Source organism: Cimex lectularius, unplaced genomic scaffold (genome assembly GCF_000648675.2).
Source record: "Cimex lectularius strain Harlan isolate CLEC.00 unplaced genomic scaffold, Clec_2.1 scaffold95, whole genome shotgun sequence".
Lineage (NCBI taxonomy): Eukaryota > Metazoa > Arthropoda > Insecta > Hemiptera > Cimicidae > Cimex > Cimex lectularius.
In genome coordinates, this window is record NW_019392779.1 from 189629 (window position 1) to 216585 (window position 26957).

The following is a 26957-nucleotide window of genomic DNA, read 5'->3' on the forward strand; positions in this document are numbered from 1 at the left end:
ATAAAGAAAATGTTTTTCTCAAACCTACATCACACCAGGCCGCATCTCACGATTTCTGAATAATTATCGATTAACGGTCACTAATCACCACACATTTTTAAATAGTTTTTATTTCCTTTCCCCTTTTCTCTTAAAGTTGTTCCTTTTTTCACATTTAAAATAATTTCCACTTCCTTTCCCTTTTCTCAATTTCACTATATTTATTAATTTATTTCTCTTTCATTTTTTATGTGCAAACAATGATGATTGAAGCTAATTTTCATAAGAAGGACTTAGCTGTATATATAAGTAAGGTAAAAAACCAATATTGAATTATCTTATTAATACACAGAAGCATAATTACCACTGATTACTGTTCGTTTATTATATTTTAACTCATGTGTTACTATATTTCCAACCCTTCATACGTGTAGTTTGAAAACCGTTAGACACTATAAAATTGTTTGTAAATCCCAGGCCCTGAAGATGATCTCAATAAAGATCGAAACGTTGGCACGATAAAGAAAATGTTTTTCTGAAACCTACATCACACCAGACCGCATCTCACGATTTCTAAATAAAAATTATGCTCTTGTTTAATTGACAAATATTTGATTTTTAAAATTCTTTCGGTTATCAGTAAACTTCGACAGTTTTTACTGTATTTTTATTGCAAACTACATAAAAAATGCTGTAAATTAATATATTCAGATAGCTTATTTGAATGATTTGAACCAGTAAAACGGCGAAATAAAACCATTAAAAAATGTACAATTTCAACTTTTTTTTTTTAAATTGAGAAACCAGGGCCTGTTCATAAGAAGTGGTGGATACGTGTCCAATATTTTATACTGTAGAATCACCAAAAAAATTAGTCCAAATCCGTGAATCACCAACTGGGTCTTCCCTTTGTTAGACATGTTGTTTTGGCATCGCCCACAACATATAAAAATATATCTAGCATTTCCATATAGATATGCTTCCATATGCATTTCCCTAGGTCGAGAACCTTTTTTCATGATCTATTTTTTAATATATACTTGTATATATTTTTTTTGTATATACTAGCAGCATTATTACTAGATTGAGAGTAGACTTTAATTAGACAGTAACAGCCTTATGGGAAGAGAATTGGCCCTGTCGTTTGAATAATTTCCATGGTATGACCCGTTTTCGTTCCCCAGGTCAAACTTCATACTTATTTGACTGTTTATTCTTTGTTTGAATTCAACCGTGTTGTGTTTGAGACCTTTTAATAATTTACACATCCCGCCCTCATCGACACGGGCCCGCTCGATACCCGTTCTCCTCTGAAATCTATCCGAGGTCCACCACTCAGGATTTCCCGACTAGGGGTAAAGTGGGTTGTTGAAGACAGGCCGGGCCATTAGACAAGAAAGGAAAAGTGATAAACTTTTACTTTTTCGCGTCAAAAAAGTGGCCCGGGCGAAAAAGGCAGGACGGAAATCCTTTCATTACGTTAAAATAGAAGTACAATGAACACTTTTAAGGACATAAGTGAAATTTAAGTCCATAAACTTAGACTTATCCAGAGTTTTATGTTTTAAATAGACTTTGTTTTAATTTTATTTTTCAATTCAACAAAAATGGCCTATCCTCTCGACTGATTTCAGTCTTTCTTCCAGCAGAACATTATTTAAATTGTCCCCTCCTGGCGTTAATTTTCCCTGTGAATATTCATGACAGAACGTTCATTAATTTTCGAAATTAAATTGACTAGAATTGGCCGTGAAGAAGGACAATGGACAAGGATCTACTTGGATTTGAGAGAAGTGGTTCGGCATCAATTATAGATGTTTCGTTTTATGAGAGAAACGTTTTGCATAATTGAACGAACTTTCAATCGTTATTAGCCGTGGTGGTTTGTTCGGTTTCCAGTAATGTTTAGTTAATACCGGGTTTATGAAGCTATCATATATCACTCCCTGGTGAATAATTATTGACTTAGATGATGCTAGTACAAGGAACAGTACCAACTACGATTAAGCCTACCATTAAAAAGAAATACATTTATTCAAAAAACTTAAACGAATATTAAAGATGAAAAATTACAAACATATATCCTATTACAGGAGAAAAATTTTTCACTAGAAAGAAAGTTAAATATTTCAGAAGACGAGAAATTGATTCATGTCAAATATCCACTTAACCTACAAGTCAATCATGTGCATGTCGGGTTATGTAGTGTGAGTGAAAAATAAAGATACGAATCACCATAACAATTTTTTAAATTTATCATAACAAATTTTGATCCTTTTACATGATTTAAAAAAACACATTTGTATAGATAATTCAAATTAATATAGAATTAAGCAATGATATCAACAATACAGTGTATATATTTTTAGAGAAACTTGGAAGGTGAGAAACAGAGAGAAAATTCATACAAAAAAACGAAAGACATGTAGACAAACTATAGAAAAATTGGGAGAGAAAAACAAAGAAAATAAAATTATTGGGTTGTCCGGAAAATAATGCAGGATTTTAAGTTTTCATTAAAAAAAATCTATATAAAATATTCTGTTTACGTTTACAGGATTACTCATTTGTATGAATGTCAACACTTATTAATCCTCTTCCAAATGATATTGTTTGTTTACCTCTGTAGCATTCCGCTACTTGGAAATAATTCAGTCATCCTTATAATGTCAAAGCGAGAATTTCGTACGATTTTCTTTTACGAGTTTAAACTCGGCCGAAGCGGAGCCCAAACGGCTAGAAACATTAACCAAGTCTGGGGCGAGGGTTGTGTTAATGAGTGCACTGTGCAAAGGTGGTTTAAAAAATTTCGGGAGGGAGATTTCAGCCTTGAAGATGAAGAAGGTCGTGGAAGGCCTTCCTCTCTTAATGATGATGTTCTGCGATCAGTGGTGGAAGAAAACCCCAAAACAACTGTTCGAGAACTTGCAGAGCAACTCAAAGTCAGTAAAACGACCGTCGCTGACCACCTCAAGGCGATTGGAAAAGTGAAAAAACTCGAAAATTGGGTTCCACACTCATTAAACGATCGCCAAAAAAATCAGCGCTTTGATGTTTGTGCATCACTTCTTTGTCGAAACAAAAATGACCCATTTCTGGCCAGAATTGTTACATGTGACGAAAAGTGGATTCTCTACGATAACACTAGACGTTCTGGACAGTGGCTCGACAAAGGAGAAGCTCCAATACATTTTCCAAAGCCCCCAACTCATCAAAAAAAGGTAATGGTTACGGTATGGTGGGCTTCATTTGGTTTAATACACTACAGCTTCTTAAATCCTGGCGAAACCATCAATGCTGAATCATACTGTAACCAAATTAATACCATGCATCAGAAATTGGCAGTAATGAAGCCCTCTTTGGTCAATCGGAAAGGGCCCATTTTGTTGCATGACAACGCTCGACCACATGTGTCACGTGTAACGTCACAAAAATTATAGGAGCTTGGCTATGAAACTTTGCCTCACCCACCCTACTCTCCGGACCTCTCGCCTACTGACTACCATTTTTTTAGACACCTGGACCACTACTTACAACACATAATATTCAAAAATCAAACGGAACTGGAAAATGCATTTATTGACTTTATCAATTCTAAAAATTCTGAATTCTACTCAGACGGAATTAATAAGTTACCAACACGTTGGGAGAAATGTATTGAGAGTATGGGAAATTATTTTGATTAAAGAACATTGCTTTAAAGTAACTAGTTTCTTTTTTTTTGTTTAATACCAAAATCCTGCATTATTTTCCGGACAACCCAATAGATAAGGACAACAGACTTAGAAAGAATGAAAGAGAGAGTGAGAAGTAGGAAATAGAGTGAGAAAAATTATGATATAAATAAGTCTCTTTATTTTGCTCTTTTCCTTGTATATATTTCGTTGTTTTAAGCTCTTATTTTGCATGATTTTTCCTTTCCTTCCGCGCCCTTTCTCACACATTCTCTCTTTCTCCATTCATATTTTCTCTATCTATTATCTACCTCCATTTGTATCTCTTTTTTATGTTTGCTTTTCGGCTTGGCCATCTCTCTCTAACTCTCCTCTCTCTCTTTCTCTTTTCTTAGCGTCAGTATATATATTTATTTTTTTAAATTTATATTTCTATTTCTGTCATTCGTTCTCTTTTTGTGGAGCTGTTTTTGCCGTCTCTAATTCTCTTTCACATTTCTTCTCTCTCTTTCTCTCATTCTAAGTCTTTCTATGTCTGTCTGTGGGTTTTGTTTATTTCTATTTCTCCTTCATATTCTATATTCTATATGCTTGTTTGACGTTCCGCTTTTCTCTATGTCTTTTTTATTATCTGTCTCTCTTTATCTTTTTTATGTTTATCTCATTCATTATTTATCTATTTATCTGTCGGTCTATTTGTCTATCTATCTCTAGATCTCTTTTTCTACACTGTCTGTTCCTCTCTCTCTCTCTCTCTCTCTCTCTTTCTCTCTCTCTCTCTCTCTCTCTCTTTCTTTCTTTCTTTTTCTCATTACAATTCTTTCTATTTCTCTCTCCTTTTCTCTCATTCTTGCTGTCTTTCACTTTTGCATTTAGCCTGTTCTGCCTACCTCTGTTCATCTATCCGTCTTTACCTTTATCTACCTCGGGTTTTTATTTTGGTTTTTAACTCCCTGTTCAAAAACAACCAACAAATGCACCCACCACATATGCGTACCATATAATACACTCCCTCAGACTACCAAGGAAACATTAAAACCTAGCTCACTTTCGGAAAAATAACAGAAATTATCAAAAGAAAAAGATCCAAAGAATTTTTTGTAGGTTGTTTGTTTCTAAATCAGTCCGAAATTTTTGTAAATTTGCCATTGCTAAGACGTTCATCAGCAGAATTTAAGCAAAATAGTATTTGCATTAAAATAAACAGGTAATGTCTTGCAGTCTTATAAAATCGGAAAATAAAATTTCTCATTGTTCAATAATTGGTATCACGGATCATACTCGCGCGTCTATTTCCCGGGTAAAAACTTAAAAATTTGTCGAATAGCGTACGTTTAACGGACCAACCTTCTTGGATGGATACTCACATAGAATTAATTAGATACCATAGCTTTTTTTTTCTTCCGCCTTACCTAAACGCACGCTTGCGGGAACCGCGTACGGCTTACCTCATCGTCCCGTCCGAGGAGCCCGAGGAGGCGGTCGACAAACAAAACCCTTTTCCACTCGTGAAAGAAAACAATCGAAACCCTTCAGCCTACATCCGAGAAACGCCCAAGTTAAACTTACAACTTACTTTTTCAATTCGACAATCGACCGACGGCCAAAACAGAACCAAGGCCTTTTAAATATTTCCAAACGGTTTTATTGATTGGATACGGGCCATGGAACTTATTGAAAGGCAAGGGGCACAGGGAACGGCATGATGACCCGGCAGGACGAAGGATCAAAAGGATTACATCTGCTTTTCACAATATCTTATAACCAGGAACACACTTACCCGATGCTACGCCATGCGACGCTACCCGATGCTACCCGACGCCTTGCCACGTTTTGGTGGGGTGGGGTGTGCACATCTATCCGACACAAGCACACGTCGCGTACAGTCCACAGCGTTTATCACAATAATCACTATCACAATCGCAACGCCTCTTTTGTTCTTAATGCACTATTTTGAGCAAAACTGGCCAGCCTGGCACTCTCAACACGACACGCAAGGAAGGCACGATTACACAGAAGACAAACACTTTGAGCCCTGAAGATGATCTCAATGAAAGATCGAAACGTTGGCACGATAAAGAAAATGTTTTTCTGAAACCTACATCACACCCGACCGCATCTCACGATATCTGAATAACAATTAAGAAATTATTCTAATTTTTTTAATATTTTACCTTTAACTACTAATTATTTATAATTAATTTCTTACAGTATTTACTATCATAATAAGTATTTGTGTTATGATTCCCGCTTTTCGCACGTTCAAATTGAACGCCATTAAAAAACCAGCTCCTCATTGGAACGTCGCGTTGGCGGGGGTATCAGCGGGTTCACTTTTGCAATTCATGTCGACAGACGTATTTGTAGAAACCCTTCAACCTGATGATGAGCTAAAGGGCTCGAAATCCGGATCGTTGCGAAACAACTTACTGTAGGAAGGAGTTGGAACCATATTTTTAAAAAGGATTGACCGACTCCATCATTCATAATTTCTATAGTTGCAAGGTGTGTACACCCACGGGTTTACACGGTCAGTTTGGAATCTAAAAACTATACAAAAGTGAACTTGACCTTTGGTCAAAGATTGTACTCACTATTACTTGATGTAGTTTGTGCCTAATTACGAGCTTTAGCACTATAATTAAGACACAATACTACCTATATTTCGTAAGGTACAAAAGTACTATAAAAATTAGACAAATTTTAGCACAGACCAATGATAACTGTCAATATGAAAATAGCAGAAAACAGCGATTGCATGGCTGTCAACATGAGACTATACTTATCGTTACCGTGATCGCTAAGCGGTTCCTTCAGGGCGAGGTTATCCCATTACCTTTCGGCTTGGTTGACCTCTGCGAATATGCCGAATAAAAAAATCTAGAGCGCGTTTTGTAGTCACAATATCCAATAATTTGACCGCTTTTTGTATTTTTTGCTTTATTAATTTTATTTATATAAAAGGTCGGAATTTGTCTAAAACAAACAAAACTATTCTTCTTTTACTATGTTAAACTTGTCAAAAATGACTAGTAGAAGTAAAAATATTGACCAAAGTGATTACAATATAACCGAGTAAATAGTACTCAATGAGCTTCTTTTTACCATTTTTAACAACACTAAGTACGAGGTTCATCGTATACTTAATGATGTTTTGAGATTTAATTTTGTCTTTTTTTAATACAGTTAGCATAGTTAGCATGAGCAAATGTGTAAAACATTTGAAAGGTGGTACCATCATCTAGCAAGCAAGACACATAAGCATTGTTGTGATTAGCACTGTGATTAACTATTTTCTGTGCGATAATATTTTCCAAAAAACCGTGCGATCCGGCACAAGACATAAGACAGGACGTTAACAATTAAACAGACTGTCTTTAAATTACCTCTGTTTTTTATTCTTCTGGCAAATTTAGCTGATCGTATCCCATTCATCGGTTTCTCTAAATCGAAAAAAATAATTAATTATTATTACGGAAATCGAAACAACAACTACTGTCGTTAATTTATTTTCCCTTATCCAGTCCGCACTCTCTTAAAAGGACATTCAATTTTTATGACAGATTAAACCCATTAGCTGAGGTGGGGAAAGAGCAAAAAAAAGCATCTCTATAAAAATGTATGTCTGTGTTAAATTTAATTTGGCGGCGGAAAACAGTTCAGAATAGAAGCGCATTTAAAACAGAAAGATAGATAGTGTAGAGAGAGAGAGAGAGAGAGAGAGAGAGATGATGATGATGAACACTTTATTTATCAATCACACAAGAACCATTCTTAAATCTAATGTGAAATACACTGGTTACTACTTTTACCCTACTCCTAATTTATTAAACATTAATTACTTCTCGTGTAGAAATGTGTGGTGATTAGTGACCGTTAATCGATATTTATTTAGAAATCGTGAGATGCGGTCTGGTGTGATGTAGGTTTCAGAAAAACATTTTCTTTATCGTNTATAACTATATTTGGGCAAATTATTTATCGAATAGAAAAATAGGTACAGATAGAAATAGATAAATATGTATATTGCTAAATGGATAGATAAAAAAGGGGGAGGAAGAGAAAGAGAGATAGATAGATAAAGCGAGAGAAAGAGAGAGAGAGAGAGTGAGAGAGAGGCACAAACAGAGCAAAAAAAGAGAAAAAATACAGAAATATATATACAATACAATAGAAAGAAACCTCAGACAGATGTAAAGAGAAACTGAGAAAAAGGGACAGAAACTGACCGACAGAGAAAGAGAAAGAATCAATTTATCTGAACATCTCTCTCATAATTTCTGTATGTCTATCTTTATGCATGTTCTGTGTATGTGTGTGGTGTGTGTGTATACATATCTTTTTCTTTAGCTCTCTCTCTCTCTCCCTCCTTCCTCTCTGTCTCTTTCCTCTTTCTCTCTCTCTCCTTCCTCTCTCTCTCTCTCTCTCTCTCTCTCTCTCTCTCTCTCTCTCTCTCTCTCTCTCTCTCTCTCTCTCCCTCCTTCCTTCCTCCCTCTCACCCTCTCTCACTCTCTCTCTTTCTCTCCATCAATCTATCTATCTCTATTTATCTATCTATCTCTATCGCTCCCTTTGTTTTTTTTTTCATAAAGAATCCCCCTATCTATCTATCTCTATCGCTCTCTCTGTTTTTTTTTCATAAAGAATCCCCCTATCTATCTATCTCTTTACCAATCAATCTCTCTGAATCTCTTTCTCTTTTTTGTTGGCCTCCTCTGTGCCTCTTTATTTATTTTCACTCCTAATGTCTCACGCCAGTACGTGGAAATATTCAATGATGGCCTACTTTATGCAATTATGGGCAAGAAACAGCCTCTGAAGAATGCGAAGAGATCGCTCAATAGAGACATAATCTGAGATAAAGGCAAACCTAGGGAATGTAAATTTAGCAACGACATTTAAAGACCTAATACTTCTGAGGAGAAGGCATGCATGTATAGGAATAATTTCTCAGTTCAATGGGATGGTAGTCCAGGTCCGAGAGAAGCAAAATGTTCATTAAAGGATGATCACAGTAAAACAGCAAAACGACTTAACCTCGTAAGTTTTAGGTCTAGAATAATTGTACTGCGGAATGGACACTGCAGACTCAAGAAGGTATATTTATTTGTAAACTCGGAGCTCAGAAAAAAGCTTGTTGGTGTGAAGGACTGGAGTATGAGATTCCTATTCCTAAGATAGAAAAAATCCACAATGGAGTATTTAAAAAGCCTAAAGCTTAACGAGAGGTCAAGGCAATGATGGCATAGACCAATATTGGTTGCGGTGAGCTAGGTCGTAAAATGGCCGACTCCTTTTTAACTTTTAACCGTTACCCCTGGATGATTTTAATAAAAAAAATAATTTTTCAATTACTTAATCTTTAATTAAAGTTTTGGTTGAGATAAAAAAGTCAGTGTCACAAGCGGGATTCGAACCCACGACCTTCGGCTAAATACGCCGCTGCTCTACCACTTGAGCTATCATGACTTTGATCCACTCGGACCCTAACTTCCCATCGAATTCAGGATAGCTCAAGTGGTAGAGCAGCGGCGTATTTAGCCGAATGTCGTGAGTTCGAACCCCTCTTGTGACACTGACTTTTTTATCTCAACCAAAACCTTAATTAAAGATTAAGTAATTGAAAAACTATTTTTATTATTAAAACCATCCAGGGGTAACGGTTGAAAGTGACTTTTTTATCTCAACCAAAACCTTAATTAATTGAAAAGAATTTATTTGGTCAAGCCGACCACGAAACCTAATAAATGTAATAAAAATAGTACAGTAGCAAAATTTTTTTATTTATTTTTTATTTTATTTTTTTAATCAAAAATTGGTTTCATTTACTTCCAACTACTTTCTTAACTAAAACATCATCGATAAACTAAAAAATCATCTCTCGTGAAAAGTAGTATTTCAGTACATTTTTCTCCACATCTCTTCATAGATAACAAATGTACCAAGTCGTACCAATAAAAAATATACTTCGCAACAAAAAAGTTCTAAAATTTTGACGCATGTATAGATTGTTGCCAATAATGAACATTTAATATTTTTAAAAGTCTCTAGCTACAAATTTGTACTATACTAAATTAAATTTAAAAAATGCTCGATTGAAATAAAACATATAGAGTTTAAAAAATGATATCGAACAAGGGAAAATTTTTGGTCTTTCCAACTAAATGATCTTGAAAAATTGCTGAAAAATTATTATAGGAATATAATTAAAATCTTTTGATGATTGATATCTCAACAGATGGCACAAACTCTTCTGGAAAGAAAAGCGTAAGAAAATTAAAATCCATAAGAAAAATATTCGTTCAAAAAACGACCGATATCTATTTAAATAAAATAATATTTATTCTACGAAATAAAATATAAAAAACTGTGTATCGTTAAAGTTATGTTATGTGAAAAGTTAGAGCGTTTAACAAAATAAAAAGGAAAGAAAAATAAAATCTAACAAATTTAGAAATGTTACAACATCAGGGATATCTTGCTTGTAACAAAGTCTGATAAGAGATATTTCAAAAAACAAAATTTATATGCTTATGCTTTTTATAAAATTAATTATTGCCATTTGATTCACATGACTAATCGAGAGGGGACAAGAGAATGCGACTCTTTTGGTATAAAAATTAGATTTATCTGTCCTATTTTCGCGTTTTAGGTCACGACCGTTGCATAAACGATAAAACGCAAAACAGAGCAAAACTCATATAAACTCGCTTTTGCTTTAAAAAAGCGCTGGCACCAGTTTTAATCTTTGTATATGAAACATTACTAAGTTTTTGAGGTCAACCCATTGCTGAACCAGTTTAACGTCGTTGGGGCCAGTTGGGCCGCCTTGGGAAAATCATTTCAGAAGAACCCTTTTACCCAAGGCCGACCCTTTTGAATTACTGGGCCAATAACGTCGAAAATAAAAGATTAAATAAATCTAAATGTGGGCCTCGACCTTTTTATTCTTTTAATTTAAGAAGACTGATAAACAAGACAGAGAGACTTTTTGAATTTAGTGATAGTATATTTTTTTCTTAAGATGTTTAGTTTTTTTTTCTTCTTACTTATCAGCCCTCACTTTTCTTCGGCAAGGGTGTCGCGTGAGCCGTGTATAACTAGGTTTCCTGTGGCACTGCAGCGTATACACGGCGTAACCTTATGCAATCTGCCACGCGGGGTGATATTTTTTGCCTTTCTCATACCGACTCCCCGAAATCAGGCAAGATTCTCGATGGACCCCTCTCGTCGTGTTCTTTTAAGAGAGATTGAGCTGGACCCCCTCGGAAAACCGGCGGTAGTCGTCTGGGTACGAAGTCAGGACAAGGAACTTGCCGAAAGCTGACAGAGTGTAGGCAGTGAGGTCGTCCGAGAAGCTCCTGCGAGTTAAGATAAAGAAAGATGCCATCCCGAGAGTCTGAAACGAAAGGAAAGTTAACCGATTAATAATCGGCCATACTCGTCTAATACACGGACACGTGCTTTTGGAACAAAACTCGCGCAGAGAGATTGTAGACAAAGTTTAGTCCGTGTTTTTCCTCTGGACAGAGTGCCATGCCTTGGGCCCCTAAGCCTTGTTCCCACGGCGTGTGGCTTGGTCAGAAGTTTGTCATACCTCACGCTGTGGGAACTTAAAGGCTCGTTATTGCTCCAGGTGGCTCAGCTTTTCCTCCAAATGTCAAAAGCCTGGGGCTCGACGGATCACAAGCCTCAGTACGGTTTGAGCACCCCTTCCCACGATTTGTTGCAGTTGTACCGGTTTATTCATTATTAACTAAATTCATTTCTTCAACATCTATAAATCATAATAAAACACTAGCGTTTAAATCAAAACTAACTTCAGTTCTAGTTGCCGCTAGAGATTCGTCAAGCCACGAACCTTAGTACCTTTGGAACGGATAGAGGTCGGAATATGACAGACCGCCATTACAAGTTTATGAGTACGCTCGTCATGGGATCGAGGCTTTACAGGGAGCGAGTAGGCATGAGCCCTGACGTAAAAGATGAAACTCTGGCGGGTTAAATATTGGGTCACCTGTTCCGTTTCTTAGGAGAGATTCCGAGAAACGGTGTTTTTTCCTCACATAAAATCTGTATAGACTGAATGAGATAGTCGATGGCGGAAATATCGAGCACCTTTATCTAACTCACCCACTACTAACAATAACTATTTTCTACGTAAAGTATAAAGTACCTTGAGTAGTTTTTAAACAAAGTAGCGGCGATAAATAGTCCTTCTTACCTGAAACAGAGAAAAAACGTACGAACTTTTAAAAATTTATGTTATAACGAACAATTTTTTTAAACATATAAATATATTTTTACTACTATATTTATACATAATATAATTATATACATCCAGCTGGGCACACCATTTTTTACGTGCGCCAAATGGCGTTCATCCGTCTGACTGGCATTTCCACTGTAGCGCCAGGTGACAAGCATTTTTTCCTTTTTTCTATGGCTTTTGGTTAGTTAAAAAATGGTGTGTGTTTTTGTGAGTTTATTGTAAATAAATGAACAAAAGCTACTTTTTAACGGCCATTTTTTTAAATAATTTTCACACAAAATTTTGATGATCATTTCCTTCAACATCCGTTTTTATTTTGTTGACATAAAAACTTATAGCGACCATGGGTCATAAAGAATTTTTATTTTTACTGTTCTCTGGAATAACAAGATTTTCTTATTATTTTAATTTCGTTTTTATTATCAAAGAAATAAGACGGCGGTGGGCTTTTTGTAGATGTTATTTACAAGGCGGTTTCTAGTAGGATGATAGCAGTTTGTAGGAGCTCTCAGAATGAAAAAAGATCTATGAAAGTTAAATTTACAGCGATTTCTGGACTCCAGAACTTTCAGAGAGGATGGACCTAAGATTTCGAACAGACATTAACAAAGCATTCAGGAAACTTGCAGTTTTGCACTATTTTTATACTTTGAATTAACATGCTTCTCTAAAGGATGACACAAGTTTATAGGATGATGATTACGATGAGAAGGTTTAGAAACATACAGAGATATTGAATTTTTCCTAGTTTTTTAAATCAGTTCAATGTCATTGTGAAATTCCTTCTGAGGTCTGCGGAGTGATAAACCTATAGGTAGATAGTTACCGTTAGTTTATGACTGACAAAAATCAGCTCAATGAAGATATACCCTAGATATATCTTCATTGAGCTGCTGCGTTGCATTCCATGTTTATCAAATATATCCATGTTGTGTAGATTTTGTCAAATGATTTTTAGCTTGTTAACTGGGATACTGGGATAATCCGTTTGCCAGTTGTGCGATTTCTTTAACTATGGGTTTACTATGTCTGATACCACCGTAGTGCGCTCAACTTTCCTTTTTGCCGGAAATCCGCCCCGATACAATTTGGGCGCATTTGGGAGCTGCGGTAAGTCACAAAATTACAAACTACAGAGGTAGTTCTCTAGAAAATGTCTCAGGAGTTAGGCCTCGTGGTTGTTTCTCTGATATTGTTATTACTAATTAAAAATAGAAGTAAAAGTAATCAAAGAAGTTGGTGAGTGCGAAAATTGTTTGGTAGCAACAATGATACATGCCGCGATCTTTCGGCCATGTTAAGGCTAGAAGATGGAATGGTATTTGTCAACTTATTAAGGATGACACATAGAGATTTAGAAAATCTTTTGAAAATGGTTGCCCGAAGGTGTTTAAAGAAAACGCCAAATTCAGAAATTCAATTTAAACTCACAACCAAACTTCTGCTCCGGAACATGCATCTACACTTGCAATGTGGCGAAACATTGTAGCACTGAATATCGTTTCGACGGGACGCAAAATCTTGTACCGTCTAGACCCCCAATACACTCCAGATACAAGGGAACATGTTGCGGTCCTTTCGATCAGGATTGTTGAGCAACAATGACGCGCAACTTTGAGTCAAAATGTGGACTAGGGTTAAGTCATCAAGAAGAAAAATATTAAGAAAATTTAGTTTCGGCGTTGCCCCTAGTACCTATAACCAACTTATTATTTTTAATATTGCTAATGTGTGGTGTTTAGTGACCGTTAGCCAATTAAGTACTTGCTGAGATATTGTAATGCATTATATAAATAATGTAATGTCCTTAAATAATTATGTCCATTATTTATGGGCCCTGAGGAAGGAGACAATATATATCCGAAACCACGACAAAAGTGGCTATTGTTTTATTCAGTTGACCAGCACCCAATCTACTAAGTCTACATTTCGGTCGATTCGATACTCAACAATCCAGAAAATTGTTGGTTTCAACCTTTTTATACTGAACAGACGTTTTTAATGGAGAGGAATGAAAAATAAAATCGAACGGACAAACATTAACAATATAACTATTTAGATATCGTGAGATGCGGTTTGGTGTTATGTAAGGTTAGAAAAACATTTTCTTTATCGTGCCTACGTTTCGGTTGGCATTTGAGATCATCTTCAGGGCCTAGGATTTATAAACATTGTTTACATTTGTCAAATACCTGTGGGATGTGAAAAAAATGAATTTATACAAATCTAGACAATTTTAGATAAAAAAATGAATTTATACAACGCTCGAAAATTTTAGATAAAAAAAATGCATTTATACAAATCTAGACAGTTTTAGATTTAAAAAAATGAATTTATACAAATCTAGACAATTTTAGATTTAAAAAAATGAATCTATACAATGCTAAAAAACTTTAGATAAAAAAAAATAAATTTACACAAATCTAGACAATTTTAGATGAAAAAAATGAATTTTTTACAATGCTAAAAAACTTTAGATTAAAAAAATGAATTTATACAAATCTAGACAATTATAGATAAAAAATGAATTTATACAATGATAAAAAATTTTAGATTAAAAATGAATCTTTACAATGCTAGAAAATTTTAGATTAAAAAAAATGAATATACAAATCTAGACAATTTTAGATTAAAAAAATGAAATTATACAAATCTAGACAATTTTAGAAAAAAAATGAATTTATACAATGCTAGAAAATTTTATATTAAAAAAATGAATTTATACAATGCTAAATAAAATTAGATTTAAAGAAATGAATTTATACAAATCTAGACTTTTTTTTATTATTCAATCGAAGTATTTGTACTCACTCAAAGTGTTTGTTTTCCGTGTTGATGTGTCATTCTTGTCTGTCCCGTTGAGAGTGCCACTGATATATTGATGTTTTATGTTAATATACGTTGGATTTTGAAGGGCTTATCCTACAAACACTTTGCGTGAATACAAATACTATGATTGAATCAAAAAAAAAAATCTGGCATTGTATAAATTCATTGTTTTTGTAATCTAAAATTTTCTAGCATTGTATAAATTCATTTTTTTATCTAAAATTTTCTAGCATTGTATAGATCTATTTTTTCATATCCTACATGTATTTGTACAATTTAAACGATGTTTATAAATTCAAGGTCCGAAGATGATCTTAATAAAGATCAAAACGTTGTCACAATAAAGAAAATGTTTTTCTGAAACCTACATCACACCAGACCGCATCTCACGATTTCTACAATAAATAAATATCGATTAACGGTCACTAATCACCACACATTTTTAAATAGTTTTTATTTCCTTTCTCCTTTTCTACACCAGTCCGCATTTTTTTTTTCAGATGATTTTAGGCCATTTTTAAACGGATTATTGAAAATTGTCGATTAGATTAAAATACAGGTTCTGCAGTCACAACGATCGATGATAAGGTTTTCTAAAACTAAAGGGTCCAACTGAACTTCACGGAACTGTTACCATACTTCCAAATACCGAAATTGATTGGCTACGTTAAAAAAAAAAATCTTCTCACTTACCATTACTAAGCACGTTATCAGTTATCAGCCGCTAATAAACAGTCGCACAAGTTTTTTTTCCATTATCGAAACGCAGATGGGATGCGAAAGCGCTGTGCCGGGTCGGTTGCCAAAAGCAAGGGCCGCTATAAAATCTGCAATCTCACCCGGCGAGTACTCTTAAATTACACCCCCGGATAGCACTGAGGGATTTATGCACTGCTCCCAGGCAAACGGTCTCGACCACCGTACGCTTAAACGCAGTGAGAAAATACTTTTCACTTTACGAACAAAATTTAAATATATAAAAAAAGAGAAAAAATATTGAGAAGATATTCGGCTAGATTTAACTCTGTCGATTCCGCAATAGTTGAACTCTCTTGGTAATTACAACGACCTAGGACCTTACTGATATCTAGTTATTCCCCGGAAACATTCTTTAGAACATCCTATAAAGTTTCAATGGACTTAAAGGAGAGGAAGAGCACAGGAGAGCATCAGATGCAATGATCTGGTATAAGGATGGCTCCAAAACAAACGAAGGAACTTTAAAAAATCTTAAAAGAGCAACAAATCCTCACAAGATTTGATAGCCAAGCAGCCATTAAAGAACTAGCTTATAAAAGCATCACATAGAATTAATCAATATGTGCATCCAAAATCTCCAAAACCTGGGCAAACACAAAAACCTGATGATATCTTGGCTAAGGCACATAGGAATTTTGGGTAACGAGTAAGCAGACACAAAGGCCAGAGGAGGATCCGCAAGACCATACATATACCCGAATCTATTATTGGGATAACAAAGGAAAGAATCCTCCATCGCAGAATGAATCCAAATAAAACAAAAGGAAAAGTGATAGATAAAATCTAGCGGCGCTAGACAGAGTAAACTTATGATGAAACAACCCTCACAAAGACCGGCAAACCCAGGACTACTAACCGGTCGCTGGCATCTGAGAAAATATCTACACATGGTCATGTATAACGATGATCCCATCAGCAGATTATGAGGAGGAGGAAAAACCACCCATCTTCGAATGCCAAACATAATCTCAATGGAGATTTAACCTAGCATACGAATAAAATCTAGAGAATGAAATTGTAGCAGCAACAGTCAATGACCTGATACGTCTAAGAATCTCTCTATTGCACTGAACTAAGGAACTAGGAAGGTACAATAAGACAGAAGGCTGCAGTGCCTGGAGAGCACAAACCCCGCAGTCCTTATCGCAGTATTCGAAATCACACCACAACCAGCTAGGTATTTTATCGTAAAATATTTCAAGAAAAACTCCAGAGTAATAACAGAAAAATACTGGCCAGTTACGTCCTTTGGAATAGGCGTCGAGGGCCTTCTGAGATTAAAACCCTCATAACAAACTTATCCACCCCTTAGGATAACTTCTTCGACTCGGCTTATCTCGGGCGAAATTGACAATTTTCCCCAAAATGAGTTAGGTAAAGCTCCTCAGTCTGCTCAGGCACGTCGCGTCGGGAGTACAGTTTAATATAGTCACGACACCCTGTCCTCCTCTGTTTACTTGTTAAAACGTTCTCACAACTTCAAATCACGAGTTAGCAATTAATAACTTGGAAGTTTTTATTGTTAAAATAATCTTGTTAATTATTGAAAAAATAAAAATTTCTTAATAAAATTAACTGCCTGCCCGATCCATAGAAAGATTTGAGACATTGCTTTTCTCCCTATCCATGATCCCTATCGTGAAATGATAAATGTTCAATCTTTTTAAAAAGATAGTTCCTACTCACAGTATTTTATATTTGTATTTATATTACAATAAAATACTGATGAACCAATATCTAATTCAGTTTTTATGACAAACTGTAAGCCTTTATTTAATAAATTGTTTTCTTCTTTAGTTTTCTTTTTTATTTACATCCATGTTTGTTAAGTTTATAACCCTTAGGTAAAATTTAATTAGAGGTTTTTGGTCTTTATGAGTATTTTTTAAGTGTACAGTACTTCATGTTTTTAATTTTTTTATCCAATAGACTTTGTTTATTATCAATGACGAATTTACCTTTTATTCACGTATCATAATCTAATTTATCCCATTCTTCTGAAAACAGATATCGATAAAAACGTTTTGTATCTCTTTGCCTGTACAATTTATATGATTATTTTATGTTTTTATGTTAAAACAATCTTCCGATGAACCACGGGACAGTAGTTATTTTGAATCTTATTCTATTTTTGGGACAAATTTTAAGCTTTCATTTAATAGTTTGGTTTCTTCTTTATTTACTTCTATGTTTGTTAAGTTTAATAACTTCTGTGAGTAGGAACTATCTTTTTAAAAAGAATCTCTTTTTCTCTCTCTCCCTCCTTTTTCTCTCTTTCTCTCTATTTTCCTCTCTCTCATACTCTCTCTTTCTCTCATTTTATCTCTCTCTATCTATGTCTCTCTCTTTCTTTATCTTTCTCTCTCTTTCTCTAAACTTCTCTCTCTCATTCTACCTCTCTCCCCGTCTCTCTCTTTCTCTATCCTTCTCTCTCTTACCTTCTCCCTTTCTCTCTCTTTCTCTATCCTTCTCTCTCTGACCTTCTCCCTCTCTCTCTTTCTAGCTCTCTTTCTCTAGCCTTCTCTCTCTTTCCTACTCCCTCTCTCTCTTTTCTCTCTCCCTCTCTCTCTTTCTCTATCCTTCTCTCTCTTTCCTTCTCACTCTCTCTCTTTTCTCTCTTCTTCTCTCTCTTTCTCTATCCTTCTCTCTCTTTCCTTCTCCTCTCTCCTTTTCTCTCTCTATCCCTCTCTCTCTTTCTCGTTCTCTCTCTGTATCTCTCTCTTTCCTTCTTTCTTTTTTCCTTTCTTTCTTTAATTAATCTATCCCATAGCAACATTTTTATACAAAATACTACAAACTAAAACTTCTTCATACATGCTTGATTATTTTAAATTTCAACGTAATATTCACAATATTAGTACCAGAACAACGACACATAATTCATCTATCAAAACACACAACAAAAACACTTAGCAATTCATTTAAAATAAAAGCTTCAAAAATCTTTAACTTAATGTCGGAACATATAGTGCAAATAAAAAGAAGAAAATCATTCAAAATTAAACAAAGAATAATTAGCAAATACTTGGGAATGTAATATTACAAATTAGCATTTACTTTAATGATTATTTGGAGGTCATGAGATGCGGTCTGGTTTGACGTAGGTTTTAGAAAAACATTTTCTTTATCGTGCCAACGTTTCGATCATTATTGAGAACATCTTCATGGCCTGGGATTTATAAACAAGAAGATGATCTCAATAAAGATCGAAAAGTTGACACGATAAAGAAAATGTTTTTTCTGAAACCTACATCACACCAGACCGCATCTCACGATTTCTAAATAAATATTTACGTACAGTGATTATATCTTTTTCATTCAACCCTCAAATTTGAATCCTTATCAAAGGAAATCATTATTAAAAACCCAAAAACAAAATCTTTACAGAAAATTAAATCAGCTAAATTTGGTTGTAGCTCATCAAGGTAAAAAAATACCTTTTTAAAGAGAATTACAGGAAAGGTCCTGAACTGAAGGAAATCTATCTGAACGTTCTCTCTCTCTCCCTCTCTCTTTCTCCCTTCCTCTATTTATCTATATTTTCCTAACCATCTTTATTCGCCTCACCCTCTCACTCTACATGTACTAGAAAAACTGAATATTTCAGATTTTTTGACAGCCTTTCATACAGCAAGGATCTTTTCTCACAGCAAGTGATTTTACATTCTTTTGAAATAAAATAGATAACTTATATCGACTTTAGAATTTAGAGTGGTATATGTTTATAATACAAATGTACTGTTCTTCCTGGAGGATAGTGCGACTTTCAAAAATATTAATACGGAGCTCAAAAATTAATATATCCAAAATGAGCTGCCTTCTGTTCACCAAATGTAGGCCTCTGCTCTCCCATAATATTTCACTTTAGAGTAAGTCTGTTTTGGTGCAAGGACTTAGATGTGTATTACTCTCCGTTCAAAGTTAAATTTTCGCACACACGTAAATAATCTTGTGGACAAGGGCCAAGCGACAATACGATTACTTTTTCCTTTGCGTCTGCTTGCGGACTATATGCATGCCCAGCACGGAATTTCACTAGCCATAAATACATTAATAAGCTGCAATTGATTCAAAATAAATTTTTCACCGCCTATGCCAGAAATTTAAGGCTAACTCAATTGCATGAAAATACAAAATACAAATACGATTTTAAAAAAAAACATAATGCGGTCAAGGAATTTTTTAGGCGTATGGGAGACTCCACAAATCCGATTTGCAGGTCCATTGTGTCTGTCCATCTAAATGGAAACAGGGGAATTTATCATTATGTACCTGAACTTTAATCTAGCCTAGTTACAAAATTAAATTGCTTGATGTAACAACATTTATTTATCGTTTATTTAACGAATCAGGTTTGTTTGATGAAGATCCTTTGGGTTACTGAGCCAACGGGGAACAATTCAACAAAAATAATTGTTTCTAAAAGTATTGTACGGTTCTCTTGTAAATAGTATGATACGTGTGTTCGGTTAGAACAATTATATTTGGATTGATTTGTTCAAAAATTAAACTTTTTTGCAGCACAATATAGAACTAGTTTTCCATAGACGCATCACCCCAACTATAAAACAATCTAAAGTCCTGTTCAATAATTTCATCATTATAAAATCTTCTAGCTACAGGGATTCTCATTAAGATATATGTAGTTACATTACAAATTGTTCATTGAAGAATTTCACAAATAGAACGAATAAAAACCTTAACTTTATTACCCTCGCGTTAATTGATAGCAGTACATCAAGCCTTAAAGCTCGAGAAATATAAGGTCATCGGTAATCAAGCCGTTGTATCTTCTACGAGAACAAATTGCCGTCCGACCAATTGCACTTGGAATTCCAATTATTACATTGTTCACTGCAAAAATATTTATACATACCAGCCCGGTGGAATCGAGAAAAACTGAAAAAGGCACGGGAAAAACTTTGGAAATTGACGTGATTGACAATTGGTGCGTGCCGACGTAAATCGATTTCGAGCCTGCTTTTAATATAGCTCGGATTTTTTTCTCCGTTAATAAAGCTTTTATAATTTATCTTGCTTCAACTTTTCACCGCTACGAAACCAGAAAAGATTTTTTTTCATGTATACATGCAACATTGACAGTCGGTTTCGCTGTTGATAGGCAAAAAACAAAATTGTAAATACTCATGTAATTTTTCATATGGCCCCCATCTTACGTAATCACTGATTTGAGGAAATTAACGAGAAATCATATCAAAAAGGCACGTACAATAGTTCAATACACTATAGTCTCTCGAATAAGGAACTGACTTTAAAAATATCTAAATTTTAACTTTATGATCTTATTACATCAAATCAATCAACTACCACTCAAGAACTAAGAAAACCTTTCATAAGAATACACAAGGAACATAATATTCTTTATAAAAAGATAGTTCCTACTCACAGTTAGTTCTTTTCAGCGATCCGAATTTTAAGCTTATAGCTCAGCAGGTTGAAGGAATTTACAACCATAAAATAATACTAAATCATTTCTATAAGGACATAATACGTATTTATTTTACTAACTTTAACCTAAGCAAATAAATGTAAAAGTTTGTGTGTGTATATACAGGGTGAGTCATTTTTTGACGCACCATTGGAAAATCAACGTGGGTGCGTTTAAATCTGACTCAAGGCCTATTTCCTTTGATTAATACGTTAATAAAAGAAACTGAGTCAATGTTCGGTGCACCAGAGGAAAATCAACGTCAATCTAATTATGACTCGGAACATTTTATTTTGTTAGTCTCGTACCAAAAAATATGCGAGTCACTTTTCGACGCACCATTCGTTACAAACTAGTTTTAGTAGGTTGGAAGGAAAATAAACAAAACTAATATTATTAAAACATTATTCAAACACAATGTAAAAATAATTTAAAAAATTCTTCACAAATTAATTTGATTAAGGTTTAAGAGTATTTATTTGTCCGATCATCGTTTTACGATAGACTAGGATACTGTGTTGCAGCAAATGGAGGTCTGTTCGAACAATTATTACAATGATTTTGAACATTTTTGGTTTGCTAACAAAGGAGTGTTACATTTATTTAATTTTTTTACTTTACCAGAAAAAAGGAGATTTTTACATTTATTTAATTTTTTACTTTACTAGAAAAAAGGATTGTTACATTTATTTAATCTTTTTACTTTAGCAGAAAAAAAGGAGATTGTTACATTTATTTAATTTTTTTACTTTACCAGAAAAAAATACTCTTAAACCTTAATCAAATTAATTTGTGAAGAATTTTTTTTAAATTTTTACATTGTGTTTGAATAATGTTGTAATGAATTTGTAACGAATGGTGCGTCGAAAAGTGACTCGAATATTTTTTTGGTACGAGACTAACAAAATAAAATGTGCCGAGTAATAATTAGACGCACCAACGTTGATTTTCCTATGGTGCATCGAAAATTGACTCAATTCCTTTTTTTAATGTTAAAATCAAAAGAAATAGGCCTTGAGTCAGATTTAAACGCCCCCACGTTGATTTTCCAATGGTGCGTCAAAAAATGACTCACCCTGTATATATATATACAGGGTGTTCGGCTAATCGTGTTACAAACTTTGCCAGTAGATTGTACATTCAAATTGGACCCAAAAAGTCCCCCCTTCCTCTATATATTGTATATGTAAGAGCTTTTTTTTTTTGCATTGCTGTCTCCATATCAACCGTAAGAGCTTCGTAAACATTAACTATTTTCAGAAATAAACGTACTTATGCTTATATTTATGAATGAGTATTACAGTCACAAAGTTGCTATTATCCTTGTATAATAATTTATTTATTGCTATCTGTACAGAATAAATATACACTGAGCAAGTAATATAGTTATGTACAAATCTGATACATCTGTCAGTACGCAGTGGGGAAAAATAAGAGCCAAAAAGAAAGAGTGCTGGAACTGTTTTATTTGGGAGGGTTAAGAACGGAGATCATGAGGTCATCGTGGTTTTAAACGTCGAGGAGGATTATAAGGGTGAGACGTTGAGGAAAATGTTTGGTTCGTGGGTAAGGGGTAGTTTCGAGTGGAAATTGATGAAGCCTGTTCAGATAAGACCACAAATGGGATTTTAAGGTCTTAACTGATCATTTGATTGGTTACCCAGAAGGGATCATTATAGAAACGGCAGAGAACTTTGGATTGAAAGGCTAGACCTGAATCTTGGAGGATTTGGCCGTACAGTTCGAATCCGAAAGCCAAAATAGGTCTGATAAATGTTTTGTAAGCGGTTGGTGTGTTTTTTGTGTGTTCGGGCTGGATGCTTAGTTGCTATGGTCCCAGTAGGTGGCTGAGTATTCCCAATCTTTTGTAAGTTCTTGCCGTTTTAATCTTGTATGGGGTCCCAATAAAGCCCAAGGTAACGGATAAGGTTGTATGGTGGTATACCTTGCTGTTTATGTGCACTGTTGAGCTGGTCTGACGTTTGAGCGTAAACGTTGCTTATTGAACCACGGCTTCTGTAGCTAGGGTGGGATTAGATTGTGTAGATGAGATTACGGTGTCGCCCGCATAGGTTGTGAGTGTTTGTATGTGTAGGTTACCAGTGTTAAAATAAAAATATCATTCTTAAAACGTAAGTTCTTATAGCTATATAGTTACAGCAAATGACTCCTTTAAATTTAATTTGAAAAAACATTATTTCTTGTAAAGATTTCAAATTTGCGAGCTCTTTACAGGTATGTCCTCCGACGAATGTCTTACCATTCATTTTTGCTAATATTTCGGGTTTGCCAGCTCCTCTCCTGCCATCAGTGAAGCATAACTGGCAAACTCGAAACGTTTACACAAATGTACGTGTACATACTAAAGTGACAGAAGGTCAGGAGCAGTATTGTCCTCTTAAACTCGAAATACTTACAAAAATGTACGTTTCTTCGGCTCATTTTTAAAAACGTGTATACATATTAAGGTGACAGGAGGTCAGGAGCAGTATAGACTTCTTACACTCGAAACATTTACAAAAAGTAAGTTTCTTCGGCAAATATTAAGAACGTGTATACATTCTAAGGTGACAGGAGGTGAGGAGCAGTAAAGAATCTTATACTCGAAATATTTACAAAAATGTACGTTTCTTCGGCTCACTTTTAAAAACGTGTTTACATACTGAGATGACAGGAGGTCAGGAGCAGTATGGATCTCTTAAGCCCGAAGTATTTGCAAAAATGTAAGTTTCTTCTGTTCATATTTAAGAGCGTGTATACATATTGAGGTGAAAGGAGGTCAGGAGCAGTATGGACCTCTTAAAACAGAAGTATTTGCAAAAGAGTAAGTTTCTTTGGCTTATATTTAAGAACAAGCTGGGAGGAGGTCTACGTTTTGACTTACTGTTACTAACCTTACATGGAAGATCTGTGCAACAGAAAGATAGGAGATTTTAGAGAATAAAGATCCTTAGACTTTTTTGAAGAATATACCAGGATGACAGGAGCTTTTTTACAGGAGGTCAGAAACCGTAAACGCCCATACCTCAAACTTCTTCAACGGATGTTTCGTCGGCTAAAAGGATCTCTCAAACTCGAAATATTTACAAACATTATCGGTCCTTCATCTGTCATTTAAGGAGGCTGTTTACTTGATTGGTAAGACCTTTCTAACTGTAAGAGTGTAAGTTTAAGTAGATCGCAAACTTAAAGATATTTGCAAAAAAATGTACTTTCTGAGGGTTATATTTATCAATGAGTACATTAGGATGGCAAAAGTCTTGTAATAGAAGGAACGAATAATAAAGAAGCTTTCAAACTAAAAATATTGCTAGAAATGAACGTTCTCTCATCTTAAATTTACTTTTGTAGTCTAGTAGAATGAGAAGGGGTTTTGTTTAAATCGTTGCAAAAATGAACCTTCATAAGCCTATGTTTAAGAATAAATATACTAACAATATGATAGCAGAGCTTTGTAACAGGAAAACAGCACAGGCTATTCAAGCTTGAAAATTTCCAAAAAATATCGTTTTAATTGGATGGATTCTTTGTTTGCTTTGTATATACATAAAGTGGAAGGTTTATGGGCCGACAAACAGCTGAGGTCATCGCCGGCCCTCCGCGTGTATTCCTTCTATTTCCTGTCTTTCTCGCGTATTTCATATTGAACTGCAGCCATTTGAGCATCTCGATCTGGTTACTGACTCTCTGCTTTTACTTGTATATTACGTCGTTATTTTAAAATGCTAGCCGCTTGTTAGTACCTCAGGTTGTCAATTTAAAAATAGATACACAACATACAATATATAACATATATATCGCTACAAACATAGAAGTCTGGTCACATTCACTCCCCCAGAGTACTCGATATTCCTCGGGGCGGGACCGAACCCACTCCATTCGCGCTAATAACTTACTTTTTCTCCCCAGACATCACACACTCACCCCAGAGTACTCGATATTTCTCGGGGCGGGGTTAAACCCACTCCATTCGCGCTAATAACTTACTTTTTCTCCCCAGACATCACACACTCACCCCAGAGTACTCGATATTCCTCGGGGCGGGACCGAACCCCTTCCATTCACGCAAATAAATTACATTCATCCTTGTGTATTAACATAAACACCACACAAAAACTTCAGACACAACACAAGCACGGCACAAACATACATAAACTATATACATTTGAAAATCCCTATAGCCCTGAGGTACCGGTACAGCGATTTGTGCCGCTGTCGTGCCCCAAGACTACGCACAGGTCCGATGATATTCCAAAATATTGCCTATAAACGTCGAGCCTTCTACAATTGAAAAGGTGCTCGACTGTTACGCTATCCTTGCATAATGGGCACCTTTGCGGTCGCTTTCCTACTAGAAGGTGCCCGTGCGTAATTCTTGTATGACCTATGCGTAGTCTTGTCAGTATGACCTTTTTCCTTTTTGACCCATTTTCCGTGAACCAGGAACCGACGTTTTTCTTAACCTGCCACAGTTTGGCAGGGTTATTCCTATTTTTCCGATCCCTGCGGTTTTTCCATTCTTCTTTTATCGTATTTGAAATTACTAACTTGAGATCCGCTGGGCGTATTGGTTGGGAAGCGTCGTGAGGTCCTCTGGCTGCTTCTTTGGCCGCCCTGTCTGCTTCTTCGTTCCCGGCTATCCCTTGTGGCCGGGAACCCACACCAACACGACCTTCTTCCCAACTGTGTCGATTTGTTTGCTTTGTAATCCGAAGAATTGTTTCAGGGTCTGTATGGTCTTGCAGATCCACCTATGGCCTGTGTTTGCCTTTTAGTTACCCCCAAATTCCCTTCCGTCCTGGTCCCATCAAGATAACATCAGGTTGTTGATTTTACAAAGATGTATAACCTAATATTTTCTACATGTACAAATGTTGACGGAATGTATTTCAGTTTGAAAGAAAATAAAGAAAAACTTCGTTAAGGGACAACTATTTTAATCAATAAATAAAAAATTGCATGTCTTACTTCAATCAAAATCAATGAAACCTGTGACAATTCAACAAGTCACATGCACTCGCCGTCTAAGTCCGCTCCTTCAGACTAGTTTATTTTCCAACCAATGACTTTTTGGGGGGAGGGACGAAAAAATGTGTCGAACGTAATCAGAGAAATAGGACAACTACATTGACATTACCATCTTGTTCTTTCTGAAATGAATGAAGGTGAACTAAAAGGGAAGCATGACTGTGTACCTTTTCTATAAAATTATTTTCTATATAAATATTCAACGTCGAAAAGGTTTATCAAGTCAATTATTTTCAAATTATCAAATCCACTGGGATTGAAACAATTTGGGTTTAGCTATAAACGTCATGCTCCGCAATTTATTCAAAAACGACCCTCATCTCTGTCTTTGTACCACCGGTTAAAAATTGCTTTTATCTGATGAGACTAAATGGTGGATTACCTGTTGAAATGTTACTGGAGATTACAATGGGACTTTAAATACTTCGGCTACGCGTCATTTAACTCAGCCACGGTCGGGCGAGAAATATAAATTATTACTCCGCGTTTTAACATCCATAAAGACGCCCGTTGAGTCGTTAGCATGATAATACGATTAACAAGCCTTTATTGGATTGGCTGGAAAATAATGAACTGTTACTCGGAAAAATTGCCTACTTTCAAAACGAAAAATATGGCGAGTATGTGCGGACTAAGAATTGAATTCAGGCCAAACCAGTGATAAGAATACAGAAACGCTCTGGATCAAAATATGGTCTTTAAGACAAAAGCAAACCCAGTTGTTACTGCCTAGCATACGACCTTTAACGTCAACATCAGGGCAAAACAATCTTAAATATGTCTACTGATTGACAAGGATTGTGCTGTGTGACTGTGACTTCGAGTAGAAAGACGACTGTTTGCAAATCAGAATCTCGCTTGGATACTTGAACGATGGTGGCCGTTCTCTTCACAAATGAGTGCCGGGTTGGTTTCTGAGATGACCGGGCCCGTGTGTAAAGAGGATATGGAGAACGCTTTGCTTCAT

At 35.3% G+C, this 26957-nt stretch overlaps 1 protein-coding gene across 3 annotated transcripts in view; it reads right to left on the reverse strand.

Moving 5' to 3' along the window:
* Window positions 1–26957, reverse strand: part of LOC106667827 — a 206052-nt gene that overhangs the window by 20228 nt on the left and 158867 nt on the right. For 2 of the 3 annotated variants that reach the window (XM_024227733.1, XM_024227732.1), the window contains exon 2: window positions 11830–11877. The exons of the other annotated variant lie outside the window; for it this stretch is intronic. In XM_024227733.1, coding sequence (XP_024083501.1) covers window positions 11830–11877 — 48 coding nt within the window. The remainder of the gene's footprint in view (window positions 1–11829; window positions 11878–26957) is intronic. 3 annotated transcript variants of the gene reach the window in all.